Raw genomic sequence first — 23,418 nt, 5'->3', positions numbered from 1 at the left:
TAGTGCTTTCGACGCGTGAAACCTAAGCACTGGTTTTCTTTATAATCGCAATGTGTCATATTTTTAGGTTAGTTTTAAGAGCCAAGGATATAAGCTTGCCCAGCGTCGATTAATACCGATATAACACGGGCATACCAATGTTCCGCACATGGACCATTGAACTTTCACAGAGGAATTATTTCAGGGGAGATGGGTGAATGCCACATGGTCTCCGCTTCAGCTCTTGGCAGAAAGCGCCACATATCCTTGGCGCTTACGTTGCATCGAAAGAAAGCTTTAAAAATTGCCGTCCGAACACTCCGTACAGATGATTAACCAGCGAAACTGAAACGTGTGGCCCCGGTGTTTATCACTGCATTAATCCCAACGGTTCATTTAGCGATGGCTTGGTAGCCTACCGGATTCTCGGTGCGCAGTTGCCGATTCCACTCGGCTGCACGAGCCTCTTCTTGTGCCCGGGCTGCTGCATCATCACGGCGTAGACGAGCTCGTTCCCGGTTCTGCTGGCGGCGTTCCTGATCGAAAGCTGCCTGTTCCTCAGGAGTGGTTATGACGCGTAGCCTATCCATTTCAGAACCGGAGGGAAACTGTTGCGAACGCAGTCGGCTCCGATGGAGAGCAACGACGTCACTATGGCGCACCCAGTCGCGCGCCTCTTTTCGCTCATGCGCTGGAGGAGTTTTCGGCGTACAGGTGACACACGGACGGACGAATCGGCTAGCCATGTTTGCTTGATATACCCTCGGGGCCGAAGCAGTAGAGAGGGCGTGTGAAACAATAAATACAAAGAATAAGATTGCTGAATGAAAGCAGCATGTGAAACATAAATCAATGTATGATTAACATGGCTACTATAAAAGTGGGTACAAAAGTCGGATGTAACATACAAGTTCGCTATTACCAAATAAACAATGAAACTAAATAAAACAAGATTGAACATGAACATAACCATAGCAGGTGCAAAAGCGGGCTCTATAAAATATTAGCTATGGGGTTTTTAAATTTCATGATTCAGAATTGTAGCGAGATTTTCGGGAAGGTGATTCCACTCGTAAGGTGTATGTAGGAGCCAGGAAAGCGAAAAGGAATTCCTTCTCAAAGAAGGTATGCCGACCTTATTTGCATGGCGTAATCATCGGGATGTGCAGTGCAGTGACAGCAGTTCTTTCTCTAATTCTGGGTGATGAAAGATTTTATCTAAAAAAGAGCTCGTTCCCGGTTCTGCTCGCGGCGTTACTGATCGAAAGAATCCTGCTCCTCAGGAATGCTATGACCCGTGGCCTACGCGTTTCGGATCCGGAGAGAGACTGCTGCGAGAGTAAACGGCTGCGACGAAGAGGAACGACATCGCTACTGGCGTAGCCAATCTCGCGCCTGATTTGACACATATGCATGGGTTTGCGCGGGAGGAGTTTTCGGCGTACAGGCATCAGACGGACGGGCGAATCGCCTAACGATTTACAGCTTCGATGTAAAAATGAACCTAACTGCGCCTTAGAATGAATTTACGCCTTATTTTGTTCTGTAAAATGTGTTGTAATTGTTTTTGTTAGTTATGACCAAACAGAGCGCTTGCACAGCGTCTGTAGGTAGCAGTAGCCAAGCGTAAATGTTGTGAAAGCGAAGTAAGACGCAACAGTGACCTGAGGAAAGAAATTCTGCAGATCGCACTCACTGTAGGGAACAACCTTGTGCGAAGCACACGGTCGATACAGGCAGCTAGCTATGTAGCATTGTTTGGGGCTCATAAAAGCGTTACCAGGTTGACTAGTGCGTTTTTTTTTAAACGTGTGTGTTTTGTGTGTGACGCCCGTACAGTTAAATATAATTGACCCGAGTGCGCGCGTTTCACGACGGCAGCAAGTCGAGAACGACGGTAACAACGATTTCATGGTTTCTACGAACGATCTAATTATTGTGAAAGAAGGGCATGGAGAGCGAGATGGGTAAGAAAATGCAGAAATAAATGTTCGCTAACGGCTGCCCGTGGTATCACTTGGAGGACACAAATGGGTGCCTTGACGGCCATACTCAAGTTCAATCTGACGTCTCTGTCCTTTTTAGCGATGCGAATGAGTGGCATGGTGCAAGGCTGCCTCGTTCAGCCTTGGCCGAGCCGTGATCACGCTGCCACGGTGGAAGTTCCTGTAGCGTTTTCGTATTCGGACACTGTGCTCCAGGAACGAGCGTACCTCTGTTTGATTAAGCGGCCTGCTATCGACGAGAAGGGCTGTCAAAGTCCGGTACGAGTTTTGGTAGGAAAGGGGAGGAGGCGCGATGTTGTGCGGTGCTCAGAAATCAACGCTCACGGGAAACTTGATTTTCAGACGCTGTTTTAAAAGATGCAACCATCTCCCGGCACGCGTGCTGCTGAGGTGTCATGTGCAACTATTGACTGTCTTTTTGAATGTGTATGTTTTTTTTTCGTTGCGCTGGGGAGTGTGTCTGCGTAAATGTGTTCTCTTCGCTATTGAATGATCACGGCAAGCTCCACTCTCAAACACCCTTGCCTTTGGTGCGTAACGATTAGTTGCCTATTCTCACTAATCTTGTGGTTTCATCTAGGTTACGTCGCTCTGTTCGCACCCTCTTCCGCTTTCTACAATCGACCGGTAACAATGATTGAGTAAACTTTGTGTTTTAAACTTTTCACAAATCGTATTGTGGGCAATGTATCAAAGAAAATATAGTTTGTTCATCTAATTGCTATCCTTAGAATATGAATGTATATGAATGTATCTATATGCATCTTTCTACTTATATTTCCTAGTCTTGTAGGTAATTATGTCTGCCCGTCATGAAAGGACCACAGTCTGGTCTGCAGTATGTACTAAATAGAGAGAGACAGAGAGAGGGCAATAACGTTTATTTGCACCCGCAAATAGAGTACCGAGGAGTCATTCTTCCAGTTTTTCCATCTTGCTTCTCACTTTTCATCTGGCTGATGCTTCTTGGAGCTCAGTGGCGTCTATGGCCATGCGGATGACTTCTTTTTGATCCTCTTCCTTCGAGCTGGTCATTAATGTTTCCCAGGATTGTCTGTGCATATTTCGTCTATTATTTCTAGGACACGTCCATAAGTACTAAGTAAATTTTTTTACGTGTGCCACCAAGCTCGAGCGCTAATGGCATGAGGGAATCAGACGCAAGAATCAGAATACGAAACTGGAATAAAGATGCAACGACAATAGCAGTATCCCTAACACGATTATATACGTACAATCATCGGTCCAAGTTAGTACACAACTTGGTCCACTGGTCATAATAAGTTCTTGTCATGGAAATGAGATGTGGTGCATGCATGGATGCATGTCACGAGTTTATCTAATTCTTGTCACGCTATGACATTCTTTGGAATCATGCAGTGGCTTGACATAGACATTGGCGTTCCTGCCAATCATTTTGTGACATACATGGCATGAAATATGATTATAACATACATGAATATGATATGTAACAAATATGATTCTATCCATTATACTCATCTCAATTATAACATTCATGTCATGACATGATTGTCATTCATGTCGGTTTAATTTTCTTCCAAGTTATATATCACGATATCTATAATATAAATGAAGTAACATGATTTGCATGCATGTCATGACACCATTGTCATGAAATTGACAAAATGACAGGAGGGGATGAAGTCGAGGTTATTTCTTTAATGTATGTATTAGGACATGTGGGGTGAGACATGCGTGGATTACATAAGAAGGACCCGGAATGACGTGCTGATGCATGCATGGTCAGTAATATCATGTTATGCAATTGATGCCATTCATGTCATGCCATTCATGTTAGGTCATGCACTCCTGTCATGTCATTCATATCCAGATATATACCAAATTATTCCATATGTGTGGAAAGGGACTGATGGTGTCCGCGAAGGCCGCCCGTGGAGAAGGGCGAACTCAAGCGGCTTTAGAGACTAGGAAAAGCTTGATCACGTACTCGGCGAGCGCGTGATCGAATACGCGCGCTGTTGCTTTGTCTCTGCATGCAGTAGTTAAGAGAGCCAGTATAAGGGAGGAGAAGAAGGAATGAAAGCAAAGTCTCTGAAGCAAAATTGCAGCGCCGTGGTATTAAAGCGCACCCGTGGCGGAGAAACGGAAGGCGATATAAGCGCGCGAGGCCATGATACGCACACGACAAACTGCCTTAAAATATTTAGACTTGAGGGAAAGCTTAGTTAACAAACGATAACACGGCAATCAGCACTCGAATACGACGAGAGAAATTATTGAGACGTGGAAAATTCCCTTGAAATAAGTATGGTTTGCGAGACAAATGCTTGTAAATATAGAACCTTTTAAAAGATGAGGGGGAATGTGCGCTCACCGAGAGGGCAGCGTCCGCACGAGACCACCACCAGGCACCTTACTGAGACGTGGAGGGCTTTGCGGCCGGAACAAAGCCTCCTTTCTCTGCCGGCCAAGAGCAGAAAACGTGCTTTCCGATCGCTCAAGGTTGCGCGGACATAGTATAGCTCTAGGGTCTAGGAAAAGCTTAAACAGGTGCGAGGGTGGCACGCATAGCGTGGCAAGCTAGCCAGAGTAATTATCTCAAGGACTGCTGCTTACGAGGGCGAAATACCTTCGTGTAACTATAATAACCCTAATAGGACTTCTTTCAAAGAAAAAAAAGAAAAAAAATGAAACGGCTCAGAAGGCTTTACTACGAGAGCTAAGACTGATACTTTTCTATATATATGTATTCATCTCATCTATGGGATCACATGCGCGCGCTGTTGCTTTGTCTCGGCGTGTAGTAGTTAAGCGAGCCAGTTTAAGGGCCGAGAAGAAGGAAGGGGAGGAAAACAATATTGCAGCGCCGTGGTTTTAAAGCGCAACCGTGGTAGGGAAACGGAAGGCGATATAAGCATGCGTGGCCATGATACGCACACGACAAACTGCCTTACAATATTTAGACTTGAGGGGAAGCTTCGTTAACAAAGTATAACACGGCAACCAGCACTCGAATATATTTATAACCGTAATAATAATTGTAAATATTCATCTCCTCTATAGGATCTAATGCGCGTGTTGTTGCTTTGTCTCTGCGTGTAGTAGTTAAGAGAGCCAGTTTAAGGGTGGAGAAGAGGGAAGGAAAGTCTCTGAAGCAAACTTGCAGCGCCGTGGTTTTAAAGCGCAACCGTGGTAGAGAAACGGAAGGCGATATAAGCATGCGTGGCCATGATCCGCACACGACAAACTGCCTTAAAATATTTAGACTTGAGGGAAAGCTTCGTTAACAAACTATAACACGACAATCATCACTCGAATACGACGAGAGAAATTATTGAGACGTGGGAAATTCCCTTGAAATAAATCTGGTTTGCGAGACTAATGCTTGTATGTATTGAACCTCTTAAAAGATGAGGGGGGGGGGAATATGCGCTCACCGAGAGGTCATCGTCAGCACGAGACCACCACCAGGCACCTTGCAGAGATGTGGAGAGCTTTGCGGCCGGAACGAAGCCCCCCGCCCTCTCCGCCGGCCAAGAAGGGAAAACGCGCTTTCCGATCGCTCAAGGTTGCGCGGGCATCGTATAGCTCTAGCTCTAGCGTGTAGCTCTAGTATGAGGCTCGGAGCAGGAGCTATGGCGCTTGAAAGTAACCTGTGGCTTCACGAACCAACCGCCTCAGCTACCTTTCCGGGCAACATTGAAGGGTCACGAGTTCAAATCACATGTTATGTTCCTTTTTTTTCTTTTTTTTCTTTGTAATGTCTTTTCCTTCATTTTATCACTGTACGGAAACCCTCCTAAAAAATTATACATCCTCAATTATGTATGGCCACACATGTGCAGCTCATAAATACCAGGTTCTCTAGCCGAGTGCTACGCCAGCAGTTATCTTCCTTATTAGGCTGAGGCGAGCTTCGAATTCGCCTCAGCTGAAGCGCCAGCGTATCATTTAACTAGGGGAGTGGAGTATGTCTTAATGTGAACATAATTAGGCTTTTATTGGCGGCAATTGCTCCATTCGGTTCCTTAAGAATGTGAGCAAATAGGAAAGAAAGCCCAACGTCACAGAGGTTTCAAAAGCAACTTCACTTTTATTCGTCCAGAATAACGCAACTATTATAATTGGCCAGTCAAAACATATTTCATTAGTCAAAAGTACTATGGCGAGCACACAGTCCTAATGTATAGCAATGTATGCGAAATATATTCAAAGAATTATTTGCTATTGCGTGCGACACCATTCATATCCAACAGTTTTCAGACAAAGCAACAGTGTCTAGAAGACATTCCACCAACTAATTTTTCTGCGCGTCGGACACTCTGTGTCTGTGTTACGGAGAGTGAACGAACATAAAGCGACGCTTCTTCGCCGAGCGTTCCGCATTTAATCGTCACGACAAGAGACAGCGCGTCTGATGCCGACGCGTGAACTGTCACGATAACTGACAGCCTCCACTCACACATTTCGCCAATAATTTAATGCCGTGCGTTAGGTGACGCAAAATTTAAAGTGAAGCGCACGGCACACTTTGAACACTTTGAACACACGCGCAAGCAAATATAAAAAAAACTTTAACGAAACCATCGCGTTCAAGTGAGCAACACCACTTAGAACGACGACATAGCTGCTTTGCGCAGTCATTCCAAATATTTCGCCAGAATCATGGGTTGATAGGTGTCACCAACAAAGAATTATATTTCACATCTGATAATCGTACGCTTGTTAGGGCTAATTTACCTGGTGTACCTCCTACATTTTCAAGAGTCCTTACACAAGCAGCAATTTCTCCCTTGCAAGCTGGGCGCTTCACGTTGACAAGAGCATCGAAAAAAAGTAACGATATCGTCACATAAACGTTTTTTTTTTGGAAGTGAGCGTTGGTTCTTTTACATGATTTCGCGGAAAGATAGCACGGGTAATCAGGGTGACTCTGTTCGCATTCAAAAATTTGCACTTTAGCGTCAAGGTAGCGGCGCACTCTATCATCTCGTTTTTAAAACATCTACAATCTCATTTTATTATAAATCGCGTAATGCCGAAAGCGTTATTTGTTCGCGTTCGTTCTTGGCTCTCAATGCGCATGCGCGGTGATTCAGCGCCGCGCAGTGGTGAATACATACCAGACCATTAAATCACCGAAACACAAGGCATGACTGAAGAAAGGAGCGATGAATACATGCCTCTTGTGTTCAGCTTCACGGGCGAAGTAACCTCGAGTGCAAGCCGTAACGACACCCAGGGGGCTTCCTCTACTCTGGGCACCTACACAACGTGAGATTTACCGCTTGTGAAATTTTAATTGAATACTGTTACCCGCAGACACGGCCCTGAATGAAGGACTTACCAGCTATGCATTTTTCTACCTGAAACGGGGCTTTGTTGACAGCCAACTTGAGATTTTAAATAGGCAACTTTCTTAGATACGGACGCGTCGATGCATGGGCGGTGCGAAAATGGTGTCAAAGTCCAGCGCAAATTCAGCTATTTAGCTCTTAAGATAAGACTTGTCACAACGCGAAATGAATATATTTAACGAAGAATTTTTTTTTTCTCTTATGTATAATTACTGCGCTGCGCACACCCAACTGGGTGCTAGTACTCACTCTCCTGTACTGTACTCACTCCTGTACTGTAAAAGACTCGCGTTTACATGCTTTTAGGTGCTCGTTAAAGAAGCCCCGGTGGTGAAAATTTATGTGCAGGCACCCTAGTGCGGCATGAGTTTTTCCGGTGATGTGTCTTGCACGAAAGAGCGCCTTTGATTTTATTAGCTGTAAGCACTGCACTGCACGCTTGCTTTGCCGAACCGGTAAGCCTTTTCAGGACGAATCGTCAGAGTGCACAAAAACACTGTAATTTGTCACGTAAAGAAAGTGTTACTAAGTACGTTATTCCCGCAAAACACTCTATCATTAGAAAACTTAAGCCCGTTGGTGGAAAAACCACAAGTTGGTATGAAACGATTGCTTGTACGTTTGCCTGTGTTGCATAAGGGTGAGCAATGAGTATTAAAGAGAAAACTTACCGTTGCGCAAGCTGCCCTTTTGTCGCTTGGAGTAGTTTGGCCGATGAAACCACTACTGGTTTTGTTTTTTTAAGAGTGCTTTTACCACTGAAATTTATATTAAAGGGTTATAAATTGTTTTTAAACTACCAAACACGGGCGACTGTATAGAGCAGTGATAAAGTAGGGGAAAGTCATGGTACACTACGCTACCCATTACCATTTGTGAACAACTGTAGTAGCACGTCGCGTATTAGCCACGCTCTTGCTCAGCATTGCATCTGTCATCGGAAATTTTTCCTGCTCTTCTCACAATAAACGTGATCCTTCAAGAAATTCTCGGATAGCCATCTGCGAGCAGCATAGCAGAAGGAAACTGAGCATCGCTTGTTGAGAATCATTTATGAACTGCATCCTCATTGATCCTCAATTCATTGGAATTCATCATTTCGTTTTGAATTGTTCAAATTAAGACTGGGCTACAAGACAAAAAATCTGTTTTCTATATAGGGCAAGTCTTTCAGGTCCATACTTGCAAATATACAAAATACCATATATTCATCATAGCTCCGGCATCCGTGAGTGTTGAATGTATATAGCGTGTACATGCTACATTCACCGCGGCGATGCCAAATCACCAGAGACGGGTACAAATGAATATTTTCTAATGCAACTGCTGGTTTGCATCGTAATTGGAGAAACGATCCACACACTCTCATTTTTATTTTATGCGAAGCATATTACCAGAGCTCAACCCAGCTCCTCAGGCGCGGCGGTGTCGCCTTGAATACCACGTGACACCGTGACGTCACGACAGAGAAGAAGTGGCTTTGGCTCAACTCTTGCAAGATGGGCTGAGTGGGAATCGAACCAGGGTCTCCGGAGTGTGAGACGGAGACGCTACCACTGAGCCACGAGTACGATGCTTCAAAGCGGTACAAAAGCGCCTCTAGTGAATGCGGTGTTGCCTTAGAAACGAGCTGTTTCTAAGGCTCAAGCGTGCGTCGCTTGCTCAGGCGCACATTTCGTTGAAGCGCCGAACGCTGCGTTGCTCGACGCTCACCGCGTCCAATGCGGGGCGTCCAAGGCGAAGCAGAGTAACGCATGAGTTGTTTCTTCGTCTAGCCGAAGAAAAAATAGCCAAGCAACAGCAGTTCCCCAAGCTAAACAGTGGTTCAACAACTAAAATAAAGGCTAGTATGCTTCGCATCCTGGGCTTAACCTTACCTAAGCCACAGCCATTTTTTTCAACCTATTTTATTAATCCATAAGAAATGTTCCATAGAGCAGAACGTTTCATTCCAAAATTGTTCTTCGGATTAGATGACTGTGGAAGGTAGAGCAAGCATTTTATATAGCAAACTACACATGGACACATCATACCCGTTGTAAATACTCTTACAGTTAAGCTGACAGTGCTCGTGAAAGTCAAGGCAGGTGCCGTTTCGACAATGGTGGATTATTGGCCTGCACCAGGAACTGCCCCGCATTTTGTTTGTGCTATGCCAGTCAGCGCAGTGTGCCTTTAGTGAGAATGAAACAGTAGAGCAGCTTCCGGTTGTTCCATCGAGAAAGGATCGTCCGTTCCAGAAACTTGCATGAAGGAAACGTCGTACAATTAAATTTTCTTTCGTAGCACTCTGTCACCTGCCATTGCCTCATAAAAATCTTCTGCAACACTCACTTCTCGTTAGCCTTGGTGGAGAGCGAGTGCCTCCAACGTATTGCGTTGCGGAGGAGAAGCGCGAATGCCACGGAGAGCTCGCCATGACTGTGCTTTTCGGAGGTCCAACCACCTACAGAGCGATTTTGATTGCACGTTGTCTAATTTGTACATGTGACAATGTATTTTCTTCTTAGTGATAGATGATAGAATAGCTGGTTGGGAGCTGGGATAATAGTGTAATTGTAGATGATTCGCAGCCTAAGAAATGTTCTACCCGTGAAAATTGTGTACGCCGCTCCTTTAAGAGCGACCAGCTCCTAAAGCCTATATCTCACAAATGCCAAGCACGTTTTCACATTTCATCACATAAAGGGAAGCGCAATGACGAAATTCTCGTTTCTGAAGTGCAGCGCTTGAACAAAGTGATACTTCAGACCGCGTACAGCAAGGTTAGCCAGTGCGTAGCTGCGGTCAAAGCAAAAGGTGGGTTGTCGCTGCTTTCCTCGGACGTCGAATCACTTAGGGCACACTCTACAGACATTGAACAAGACACACTTCTCAACTAAGTAGGTCTATTGACTACTTCTGAAACGTTGCTTGATGAACAAGTTACAATCCGACAGTTTCAATATGCAGCATGATGTGGTCTATGCAGGACAGACATGATAACCAACACAAGATGCTACCGAAATTCTGAGAATTATCTACTAATGCGCATGCATTTTTAGACATCGGAAAGCGATGGGTAGCTAGACACGCAAAAGCTATGAAAACCAAGTAAACAAAAGCGAACTAAGATTAGAGCCAAACAACGGTTACGTGTTACTGGACAATTCTCGGAATGTATGCAGCAGTCTTTAAATTCCATATTTCATGAAAGTTCGCACAACAAAATTTTTTCGAACTGGCGATGCAGGTAGCACGGCATTCTTTTTTCCACAAGATCAGCGCCGCCTGTAGCGAGTGTGAAAGAAATTTTACGACAGTGGCGCCATCACTGGAAGGAACTCTAAACGATCCGCAGGGACCGGGACCTGGCATCAGCTCTTAATTCGCATCTTATCACATGCCTGAACAAATGATCGGTGCACCTACGGGTCAGGCGTGCAGCAGAAGCGATAGAACACCAATCGCAAGCCACGTAGGCTTCGCGGCTGCATCATAGCGCCCTACGGCAGCTACCTCCAGGACTTACCCGCTGTTAGGTATGGCCGGACGCCAAGGGCCCCGTGGGTGCTACGTCATCCCCTTCCCCTCTCATGGTCGGGCCCCGTGGGTTCTGCGTCATCCCTGCGCTACCGGAGAGGTCACCCACCCGACCCTCTCCCTGGATCCGTCGAAATGAGGATCGACATCCCCTTCACCAGTCTCTTCGGGGCCCGTGGGTGCTGCGTCATCCCCACGCTACCCGAGAGGTCACTCACTCGACACTCTCCCCAGATTCGTCGAAAAGAGGATCGACTTCTCCTTCCCGTGCTTGGTACTGCAGGCGGAGGGGCCTTCTCTCTGTGCTTGTCACGTGTCATCGACGAAAGCAAGATCCCGCCCACACGATTGTAGAGAGCCTATTTAAGGGGCTCCGAAATGTACTTGTGATATACTTCATACTTAATACTTGATGATTCATTCTCTTCTTATTTTCTTTCAACTAACATGGAATAAAACAATGCAAGTTTCGCCCTAGCAAAACGTCGTCTCGCCCTTACTCGGTCGCCATAGTCTACCGGATTCCTGCAGCTCACCGAGAACGCCACGCTACCCAATAAGTAATGTCGGTGGAGCTTCGGGAGACAGGTCATTTGCAGTGGGATCGCCTACCAATGCAACAAACTGGTTGCTAAAGGAGGGACCGCCCTGAGGTGCAACAGCACCCGAACTTCAAGATGCACTGCAGTCTGCAGACAAGGACTCACAACTATGGGCCGTCCAGCAGGCCCGGTGTGCGTTCGAAAAGCACAAGCGTCATGACCAACTACAAACGGGCCCAACTGGGCTAGTGCAGAGTAGGGTATAACCCCGGGTCGACGCTTGGCCAGCGTCACGACGCGTTAAACCGTCGTTTGCCGGCACTTTAATAAGGTTATCCCTATCCTATCCTATAGCGCGAAACAACTTCCAATATTTCCACGAAAGAAAAATGAATAAAATGTGCTTGTGATTGTGCTGCCATCTTTGGTAATTAATTAGATGGTCTGAATGCACTCAACCTGTCAATGGGATCACGTGTTCACCGAGCCGGCAGACAAAAAAAGAAAAACACGATGACAAACGCTCCCGCTGGCAAACGCAAGAAGGGTAAAAGGAGAGCTCATTAACAGCAACATCCAGAACGCACGACCTCCCCACCCACGACCGCAACGCCCCCTAACGGACCGAGGACAAACTGCGTCCGCTTTAAGAGAGAGAGTTCTGGAAGTGAAAATGTTTACATTATATGTATTCCCGAATTGCTTAACGTGCACAAATCCTCCCCTGCAATTCATAGTACTTAATTGAAGAAGAAAAATTAAAAGATTATGCTTTCTTTAGCATGCGGTAAAGAGGATGAAAGCGAAAGCCTGCGCGCTCGCAAGAGATTCATTAAATTACTTGAACTCTGTCATTCGAATGCGTTGTAACTTTCTATTATTACTTGCTTTATGTTACCCCGCAGGGGCGTCTGCGCAAGCAGGCGTTTGGTGTGTGGCGACACCACGGACCCGAGCACACGAGGGTTGGACCCTCCCGCGTGTAGCCGTGCGCGGCTTAGCCGTGTCTGGGGAAAGGGGTATCCTGGGGGTTGAGCTGATGCTGGGTGATTGGACCTTTATGGCCCCCCGGCGGAGGCAACACACCCCTTTGGCCTCTGCTTCACATAGACGGCACCCCCGGACTGACCCACCCGGGGGAAATCGGCAGTCGCCTTTTCCTGTCTCTCTCTTCTCAAACCTTCGTCTTTATCTCTCACTTTACATCTTTCCTGTCTTCTTCTCCCTTCTATTTACTTCCTTCTTCTTGGCGGCAAGGGTTAACCCTGTGTGACTATCCAATCTTGGGTACACCATATTTGGTTATAGTGGCGGCGTACGGCTGGCGTCGTGCAGACTTGCATGCAAGCTCTGCAGCGTCGCCTCGTTGGGCTCCGTGGTGGGCGGTCGGCGCTGTTGCCGAATTTTATACATTTTCATGGAAACTTCTTTCCCCAAACTTCCTGATCGCCCTCAGAAACGAGGTTGCACCGAAGATGTCTTTAAGTTTTTTGGCAATCGTACACAGAACTTTCCCCGCTTTCATGTCATCCACTCTGATAAGCCTGAGAAGACAGTAAGAATGATCTCGCCTTTCGTTGTCTCGAAAACTCTGTGGGAAGTATTCGGTCCCGGATACAAAGCATCGAAAATGGCTAGCGGTGATCTTCTCCTAGAGCTCCGCGATCAGAAACAATATGAAAAACTGTCCAAACTTGTATCTTTTGGGGGTGTTCCACTCACAGTGACCCCACACCGTACCATGAATACTACCCGTGGCGTTGTATCTGATGCTGATCTGCTAGAATTGTCTGAAGCTGAACTACTAGAGGGTTGGAACGATCAGAACGTGATCAATGTTAAGAGAATTAAAATAAGACGTGACGGAAAAGAAATCAATACCATGCACCTAATACTTACATTTGGCTCAAGCAACCTACCCGACGCTATTGAGACAGGGTATGTGAAAATCCGAGTGAGACCGTACATTCCAAATCCCCTACGATGCTTTAAGTGCCAGCGATTCGGCCACAGCTCACAGAACTGCCGAGGCCGCCAGACATGTGCAAAATGTAGTTCCCGTGACCATGCCTCTGAAACGTGCGAAAACGCTCCACACCGCGTGAACTGTGATGGCGAGCATGCCGCATACTCGCGGTCATGCCGCCATCACAGGGACGCTTAAGCTTCGCCTTCAAGAGTGGAACGCGATAGCGTTCCCTTCGACCCGCCAATGGGTGTAAGACAATGGGCTACAGGGCAGCCATCGCTTACGAGGCGCCCCGCATCAGACGCGGTGAGCGTCGAGCCATATGGTCGAGCAACGCGGCGTTCGGCGCAGCAACGAAACGTGCGCCTGAGCAAGCGGAGCGAACCAAAGAACTCGGTATCCCGGAGGGGGAAACGATGCACGCCAGCCAAACGCCGTGATCGGCACGGGCAGAGAGATAGAGAGATAGTGATCTAAAGAAAGGAAGGACGCTTGATTCTACAGAGGGAGCAAGGCGAAGCGTTGTCAGGGGAGAGAGTCCGAGCCGCGACAGCTCCAATGCGCGCGTGGCACGCCATCTGTCGGGGCAGCGCCGTACATGGAGAGGAGGGGCTCTTCTGTGTTTGCCGCAAGATGGCTCTCCGTGTGCGGAAAGCGCAGAAGAAATGCAGCGAAACGCACTTCGCTACTCGTGTAATTGCGACTTCTGTAAGTTACATGTTCATAATTACCGATATACACCACAGTATAACTTTCCACGGCTCGTTTCGAAGGCAACACCGCATTCACTAGAGGCGCGTTTGTACCTTTTGGAAGCATCGAAATCGTGGCTGAGTGGTAGCGTCTCCGTCTCACACTCCGGAGACCCTGGTTCGATTCCCACCCAGCCCATCTTGGAAGTTGCTTTTTATTTATGGAGTGCCTGCCGTGATTTATCGCTCACTGTCAACGCCGCAAAACGCCGACACCGACGCCGACGACACCGGCTTTTCTGCGACACGAGCTCCTTAACGCTATCGCGTTAAAAACTGCAAAATGTGAGGTATATAATAGACCATTTGGCATAGCAGAACTTCAAGCAGCACTAAACGGCTGCAACAAATCTGCCTCAGGCTCTGACCGCATAATATATGAAATGTTAAAACACTTGCCATCTGAAACACTAAAAACTCTTCTTTTTCTTTACAATGGTATATGGTCTTCTGGCCAGATTCCCTCTGTCTGGAAAGAGGTCATTGTAATTCCCATTTTGAAACAGGGTAAGGACCCTTCCTTGGCAAACAGTTATAGACCGATAGCGTTGACAAGCTGCCTATGCAAACTCTTTGAAAAGATGGTGAATAAACGCTTGCTCCACTATCTTGAAACCAACAAAATATTAGACCCATACCAATGCGGTTTCAGGGAAGGCAGGTCGACGACAGACCAGCTTGTCCGCATGGAAATGTACATCCGTGAAGCCTTTATCCACAAACAGCTTGCCGTTTCTGTGTTCCTTGATATGGAAAAGGCGTATGACACCACGTGGCGCTTTGGGATCCTTCGGGATCTTTCTGGAATGGGTATACGTGGCAACCTGCTGACCAATATTGAAAGCTACCTGTCTGACAGAACGTTTCGTGTTAGAGTTGGCAATGTGGAGTCACGATCATTCGTACAGGAGACAGGTGTACCGCAGGGTGGAGTGCTGAGCTGTACTCTCTTTATTGTGAAAATGAACTCCTTACACACCGTCATACCTCGCACACTCTTTTACTCGGTCTATGTAGACGATGTACAGATAGCTTTTAGATCGTGCAATCTTAGCATCTGCGAGAGGCAGCTACAGCTCGGCCTAAACAAACTCTCAAAGTGGTCAGAAGAAAATGGTTTTAAATTTAACCCTCAAAAAAGCACATGTGTTCTCTTCTCAAACAAGAGAGGCATATCACCAGGACCCACTATTCACCTTAATGGACAACGACTGTCGGTCAGCCTTGAACACAAATTTTTAGGTATTATGTTGGGCTCAAAACTTAATTTTATTCCACACTTGAAATATCTCAAAGCGAAGTGCCTGAAGACAATGAACCTGCTGAAGCTACTTTCTCGAACAAACTGGGGCAGTGACAGGAGGTGTTTGCTTAGCCTATTTAGGAGCCTTGTACGATCACGCCTCGACTATGGAGCCGTGGTATACCAATCCGCATCGGATAGTGCTCTCAGAATCCTCGACCCAGTCCACAATCTAGGCATACGGCTGGCAACAGGCGCATTTAGGACAAGCCCTGTGGAAAGTCTGTATGTGGAGGCGAACGAATGCTCGTTACATCTGCGCAGAACGTATCTGAGCTTCTCCTACTTTTTAAAATGTAAATCGAATAACGAACATCCGTGTCACTCAACTGTCCTTGACTTATCTTCTGCAAGACTTCACCATAACCGCCCATCTGTTCGAGCTCCTCTCTCTGTGCGCTTAGAATAACTAGCTCATGAAACTGGTATTCAACATCGAGAAAGAGTCCTAATGACTCCCACTAACATTGCACCACCTTGGGAATGGCAGAATATCCAGTGTGATATGTCTTTCGTCGCATTAACAAAACATGCGCCTGAGGTACACATACATTCACACTTCCTCGAACTCCAGGCTAACTATTCCTGCGCGGAGTTTTATACAGACGCTTCAAAGTCAACTTGTGGTGTAGCTTATGCAGCTCTCGGACCGTCGTTCTCAACGTCCGGTGCATTAAATCCAAACACCAGCATTTTCACAGCGGAGGCATACGCGATCCTCTCTGCTGTGAAACATATAAAGCAAACAGGTATAATAAAGGCTCTCATATTCACAGATTCATTAAGCGTTGTTAATGGCATATCAAGTCTGCGAAAACACAAAAACCCTATCCTTAATGAAGCCTACAACCTTCTATGCTCAGCATACATGTCGAACCAAATAATTGTTCTTTGTTGGGTGCCTGGCCATAGAGGCATAGAGGGCAACGTAGCTGCTGACGAAAGGGCTGTAGCTTTTTGTGACGCAAACTTCAATATACCTGTACCCTACACAGACCTTAAGCCTATTTTACAATATAAACTACGGAAATATTGGCAAAGGCAATGGGACACTCAGGTATCAAACAAACTGCATTTAATCAAACCAAAGATAGGGAACTGGATTTCTGAGAAAACAACAAGACATCAGGAAGTACTGCTCTGTAGATTAAGAATTGGACATACCTATAGCACTCACTCGTAGATTCTAACTGGAACTAACCCTCCAACATGCACTAGGTGTGGCAGTAGACTTACAGTCCTTCATGTTCTCGTTCAGTGCCCATTATTATAAAGGGAGAGAAAAAAGTTCTTCCCATTCTTATACCGTCATAATGTACCTTTACACCCAGTCTTCTTTTTAGGCAATGACCCTCTATTTAATTTTAAATTAGTACTGAACTTCTTAGAAGAAACTAATACAATAGACATTATTTGGCCAGGCTACTTGTAGCACAGCCTCTGCCTAGAGGCTGTAGCTGCAATGGAATCACTCACAAAGCACATGCCTCGCAGCCCTTGCGCTGAAGGGCTCCGCAGAGGCACTAGTGCTGCTATAAATTAACACGTTTTAGTATCTACTCATTCACAACGTACTTTTACAACCATAGAACTCACTTTTCATTGGCATTATTTTAATAGATACAGATTTTACACTATTTATAGCGAATATTTTAGGCCAATATACAGCCAGTCGTTTCACGCCATATTCAACGATACTCATTGCCATTCATAATCAAATGTCATGGCACTCTTTGGCCATTTCTGGCCCTTGCGCCAAGAAACAATATCCATCATCATTGCTTTATGTTAACTCGCTTTTCGCTGTTGCTCGTTTTCGGTCACCTAAGCATCGCCACTCTTTCTGCGTGGTTAAAGGCCCGCTAGAACGGCCGTGGCAAGTCTATGAAGACCATTGGGAAACACACGTAGGTTCCCTGAATGATGTTTTTAGCGCTTAATTCAACGAAGCTAGCTACAGGGACCTTTATATATTCTCGTAGCACAGAATGAGACGGACACGGAAAGGCAAATCAGACAGACAGAGCTAACCTTATACGACAGATATATGTCCAGTTGACGCAGACGTACTGATACTCCTCAAAACCTCATAAGACACGTGTACATTGCTCGCCAGGCATTTACAAAACCGTGGAAACCACACGCAGACACTTTTGAGGCTACACTGCTTAATAGAAGGGTGTCCGTTAAACGCGAGGAAAGGTGATCGAACTCTTTTTTTTTATTGATAAAGAAATACTGGCGCATGCACTTGAATTTTGATGCCATAACGCCCTACGGACAAATTTTCGACCCACGAGCCATCTTAGACTTTCGGCTTAAAAAAGAAGACATTTCATGTCAACGGTTTTTAACTGGGAGAGGGGGCTACACGGTTTTGATCGTGTTGTGGCAAGACAGCGCGGGTTATTAGAACGCCTCTTCTACCGTTAAAATATGAGCATTTTAGCGTCGAGGTAGTGACGTACTCTATCCGCTCTTTTTTTTTTTCAGATGAGCCCTACGGCTGTCTTCTAATTTCCAAAGAGCCAAACGTTTCATTTTTTCCCTTTACCCATCGGCATTGACTGCGCATGGGCGGCAATCATACGTGCTTCTGTCACGAAACAGACGCTAGTGCTCCAGAGGCGCCCAAACAGCCATGGCTGAAGAAAGTAACAGTGGACACACGCCTCCTGCGTTTAACTTCGACGACGAAGCAATGCCGAGCACAAGCCAGGAATTCTTCGAAGGCGCTTCGGGCACTTCAGACTGTAGCACTACGTGAGTCTTGCCGCTGGTAAAAAGTCTCGACGAATATTGTTCCCGTAGGGAATGACCCGGAACGCAGGCGTTGATAGCTATAGATTTGTTCTTACTTCAAGGCAGGCCTTTGACTGACAACTTCAGCCTGCGTACGTGGGCGAAATGTTTAACTTTTTTCGCACGTCGATGCGCGGCTGATGCCAAAATATCGTCAAGGTAAGCACAGATGCGGCTGCTTGTCGTTAAGGTCCAAAGGAATGTCACTGCGGGCAGCAAGTGCTTCTATCGAAGAACATGTTTGTCGCTCGTGTTTGGTCACCGCGTCGCATACCTGTTCCGGTAGCCCAGTGGCTACGGCATTGTGCTGCCGAGTTCGAGGTCACCCCTGTTATTCCTGGAGCCACGGCCTATCAACGCTGATGGTGAAATGCAAAAAGCGCACACCGGTCTACGTGCCAGCTAAAGAAACCCACGCAGTGAAGCAAAATTTCGTTCATGTCAGGCTTTTCGAATGCTGCGAACTATGAAATTTTAAAGGCATATTTTTCCAATGGTCCCCTTTGAGCTAAATAAACGTCCGTCACAAAAACATGCGCAAAACATTGGTAGGCGGGAGCCGCGGAGCTACCAAAACCGAAGTAAATCAGGTACGTCTGACGTACCTTTAGATTCTGGGATTCACGTACACACGACGTACCTTTCGACACAGCGATCACAACATGGCCCGTCAGTGCCCACTGCTTCACGTGACTTCCCGCCCTGGCAGCCAGCGTGGGAGCGTAAACAAACTAGCGTATGGGCATGGCCAGCGCGCGACCACATTCCGCCATTCCGGCACTATAGAGAGAAACGCATACAAAACGAGCAAAGAAACTACTCATCTGTAGTAGGGCGGGCGATTCCTGAAATGCCATCGCGTACTGGGTGGCTGTCTCGGACGACTGATTCGCCCCCGTTACGAGAGTTTCTTTAACGCATAACGTAAGAACTCTTTCGCACCGTTCATTCCTGCTGCACATCGCGCGGCTGTCAGCTCGATGATGTCTCTTCCTTTTATAGCTGAAGGGAAACTTATAAGTATATTTAAGTTCTATGTGAGGTTTTACAGAGTAAGCTTCGACAACTTTTTTTTACTGCTGCAGTAAAGAAGTCGCCAGTAAGAGTGATTTGCGGTATACAACTACAGAAGCCCGCCCCTTCATTTGCGTTTCTTTTTTCTGAGGCTTATGTCTGCCGTTGTGGCTTGTTCATGCCCCGCAGCTCAACCTAATTTTTCCGAGAGGCAGCTGTGAAGGAAACTCAAAAGAACGCATTTTTGTCGTAATGCAGTGAGTCATATGGGCTTGTTGGTACAATATCGTGAGCCTCATAGCGCGTGGAAAGACAAAAACGCAAGGAAGACGTGACACACACATGTCACGTCTTCCTTTCAACCTTGCCTTTTCACGCGCTATAAGCCTCACATTTTTCTCACATATGCTAAATTTCAAATGACTGCGTCCTTCTCTTTTCAAGCGCTCAAAATGAGTGTTCCCTAAGAGGCAACTGTCGGTTCACTGTTATTCTGTGGGAGCCATGTTGCTCCTAATTTTAATTATTTAAAAGATTGATTGCTCATGGCGCGGATCCACGATTCGTATTGATATTGCTTTGAACATCCTAATACCACCGCGGCGATTGCGAATCCAAGTGGCCGCGCAACGAGCATCTTTTTATTGCAACCCTGCTTTGAATCAAAGCATGCAAGGAGTTCATGCACCCTCTTTTTTTGAGCCTCACCCTATTTCATAGAACCATTAGACAAAAATATTCCAGTTAGCATATTCCAAAATTATCATTGCGATCCTCCTCCATGAGTTATTGGCACCACGACAACTTGAAAACCGAACACGTATAGCCAACTACAAAGCACTAATCAGAACCGTTGTAAGTGAACATAAACATAAGTTCTAAACTAATCTAAACTAAACTTGATTTGCATGTTCATGCAAGTCAGAGGCGTATCCTCTACGATCGATGATCGGGCTCCCCACTCCATGTATTGCACAAGGTTCCCCTTGTTCGAGCCAGAAGTGAGCATAGGGATAAATTAAACTTTACATGTATCACATTCGTTAACAAAATAGCAGTTGCTTTGTTCCAAATTGTGCTTTCACCAAACTTTCTGCGAATGTTTCCTTCCTTATCTGTACAAAGAGTCCGATTATAATACATATGTCCAATTCTAGGATTTGCGATGACTCCTTCGAAGACCTGTGGAACGCGATGAACAGCCACAACGATGCCACGGACGTCACTGGTATGTTCGGCACGGCCTTCGACTATCAATACCACTTGCGAAGACCCTTGACCACCCTCAAAGTCAAGAAAATTGACATAGGCCACAACAGCGGTGCATTTACTGCACAAAAGGACAGACTTTACGCGCGTCGCCGTGTCGGTTACCGTGTCAGTTACCGTAAGAACAGCCCTAATGCGAATTAACAGGATAGCAGATTGGGAAAATTGGTGCCTTAAAGCCATACAACGTGAAAGCCATACTTGGACAACACGAATGATAAGAACATAGTTTACAAATTTCTAGCTCTGCCCCCCTCCCCCCCCCAAAAAAAAAAGAAAAATGATATCACAGCTCTGTAAAACTGTATGTGCTAGAGCAAGCACCTAAGGCGGCCGAAATTGATTCATAAATTACTAAGTTACAGGACTTTTGAATGTTTGCGAGCGCTTTGCAAGTCCTATCCACAACATTGTAATATATTGCAGAGCACTGCATATATCATTTCGAAAATTTTAGGTATATTATTAGATGCTGTTTCCAAAACTGTCTCATCCTTTTATCGCTCAATTACATCTGAAAGCTTGATATTGCTCACCTTTTAGAAATTCAACATTGAAAGATATTTATAAAAACATTCACCGTCAAAACAAAACTTCGTTTGCTCCAGTCACTACATTTGAAGTTTTTCCTTTAAGTGAAACAGACCTCAGCAAATTTAGTGCAATGGTTACGGCGTATTTCTAACGTATTTAGACAATCTCCCAAGCTAAACTTTAGTTTTCTGCGCTACTATGGAACTTTACTATAACGAGAACGCGGCCTTTATGGTTAAGGCAAGTTAGGTTAGTGCAAAAGCTTGCTTATGGAATTTTGCATATTTCCCATCGCCACCTTAGTAAAACCTGAAATATGCCTATTGCTGGAAATGTAGAGCCAAGATTTAACTCCGATTAGACACACAAAAATATGTGCAGGACGCTTTAGCTTTGCCTTCAAGAGTGGAACGCGATACCATTCCAAGATCCCTGGCTGCTTCTCGCGCTTCCCGGTAACTGCATCTTATGTAACAGTATTGTTTACCGGGAAACGCTGGCCGCATACGCTATGCACGAAAGCGAGCTTTCTGGTAGAAACGCGGCTTCTTGCGTGGGCCGCTTATGGTCGGAGGCCAGCGCCATCTGGACGCCGCTCCATAAGTGGTAGAAACGCTGGGAAATGGGTTTGTGTTTGAGTGTCCGCTTAAAAAAATATTTTCTCGTGTATTCAAATTACAATCTTACGCTATCATGTCTGTAGGTTGTGTGTAACTCGCAATTTACGGTGTTTCCGACGCATTTTACTTAAATTCGCTAAGTTCAGTAACGCCTTTGCGCTACACGAAAGGCCTGCGTGGTTCGGTATGCCTGATTCGGAATGATGTTTTGCTCACAAGACGGCCAGCGCCGGTGCCGGACGCAGACACCGGATTTTCTGCGACATCATGCCCGTAGAGCTATCGCGTTAAAAATGCGTACTGTTGTCCTAGCGTGGAACGCTATCGTGTTCTATTCTAGTGTAATAAATACAGCACGTACTTTTGAAGAAAGCCAACGTTGCATAATTTCCGCCAAGCACGTCTGTTTCGTCATATGTATTGAAGGTACATTGCCAGAAATAGCACCACACACGGAAGTCCTGAAGTCAGGTTATCCTGTCACTAAGCTTCAACTAATCGTTGTAGTTATTTTTTTTTCAGCACGCACTGTTGACGCTCGCTGAATGACCCTTGCACAGTGACGAGCTAACACCTCTGTTATTCTATCAGGCCATACACATCTCACTGAAAGCGGAATCGCCAGTGCCCAACCTGCGGAGTTCAGGAGCAGCGTTGAATATGCACAGACCAGTACAAGCCGCGCAGGCATGGAGGAAGCATCGGTCATTCCGGGAAACATTGCTAGGTGAGCCCACGTGTGGAAAAATTTTTTTGCATAAAGCAAATCACAGACAGTGCGTAATGCTGCCCGTGGTGCAACTGTGCCTCCACTGTCTTTTTTCTATGGAGAAGATCTCTGATGCGTGAAATGCGCACAATAACAACCGTTGTTACAAACACGGGTTATGGTGTAGGTGGTGCTAACATGCCTGTCATGCTCAGAACTCTTGCAAGTTTGTGAAATGCGTACGTACTAAACCATATTCGTTTGCAAAGTTACTAAAGAGAAAGGCGTCCGTCTAAAGACGAAATTAAATTATGGGGTTCTACGTGCCAAAACCACTTTCTGATTGTGAAACACGCCGTAGTGGAGGACCAGGGGTTCTTTTACCAGGGCCTCTTTAACGTGCCCCTAAATCTAAGTACACGGGTGTTTTTGCATTTCGCCCCATCTAAATGCGGTTGCCATGGACGGGATTCGATCCCGCGACCTCGTGGTCAGCAGCCTAACACCATAGCCACTGAGCAACCACGGCGGGTGCCTAAAGCAATCGAGCAAGGCAGTGACGGCCCATATTGCTTAAGTGACGTTCATTTCAGAGTGCAGCGACAAATCTTAGACTTTCGATGATTCGACTGTATGCCACATGCTCCAATATTGTACCGCTTTGCTATGACTTTCACTTACGAAAGTGATCTATGAGCCCGGACGCATGATGACGGTATGACGCTAACGCAATGATAATGGAATAAGAATGAATGGTATTACTAGGTAGCCGGATCGAATCTGGGCCACGGTGTCCGCATTTCGATGGGGCGAAATGCGAAAATATCCGTGTAGTCAGATTTAGGTGCACGTTAAAGAACTCCAGGTGGTCAAAATTTCAGGAGGCCCCCACTGTGGCGTGCCTCATAAACAGGTCGGGGTTTTGGCACGTAAAACCTCATAACTTAATTGTAATTTTAAGGAATGATATTGATGTAATGGTAAAGTCGTACGATGGCGACGGCATAACGACAATTACAGGCGCATTCTGAAGCCATGATGGAGGTATGACAAAGACT

The 23,418-nt window shown here is 46.0% G+C and overlaps 1 protein-coding gene across 11 annotated transcripts in view; it reads left to right on the top strand.

Annotated features, from left to right (window-relative positions):
• Positions 1–7,138: 7,138 nt before the first annotated feature.
• LOC135905849 (zinc finger protein ZFP2-like) overlaps positions 7,139–23,418 on the top strand; it is a 34,311-nt gene continuing 18,031 nt past the window's right edge. For 2 of the 11 annotated variants that reach the window (XM_065436938.2, XM_065436937.2), the window contains exons 1-3: positions 17,813–18,175; positions 20,386–20,456; positions 22,243–22,378. In XM_065436938.2, coding sequence (XP_065293010.1) covers positions 18,054–18,175; positions 20,386–20,456; positions 22,243–22,378 — 329 coding nt within the window. In that variant the 5' untranslated portion in view covers positions 17,813–18,053. Of the gene's footprint in view, positions 7,242–17,806; positions 18,176–18,219; positions 18,374–20,385; positions 20,457–22,242; positions 22,379–23,418 lie in introns of those variants that run through there. The other 9 variants (XM_070528739.1, XM_070528740.1, XM_065436940.2 and 6 more) reach the window with 9 other exon arrangements.

Source organism: Dermacentor albipictus, unplaced genomic scaffold, assembly GCF_038994185.2.
Source record: "Dermacentor albipictus isolate Rhodes 1998 colony unplaced genomic scaffold, USDA_Dalb.pri_finalv2 scaffold_14, whole genome shotgun sequence".
NCBI classification, from domain to species: domain Eukaryota; kingdom Metazoa; phylum Arthropoda; class Arachnida; order Ixodida; family Ixodidae; genus Dermacentor; species Dermacentor albipictus.
The sequence above is the reverse complement of the archived record's forward strand: the minus strand, read 5'-3'. Positions and strand labels throughout refer to the sequence as shown.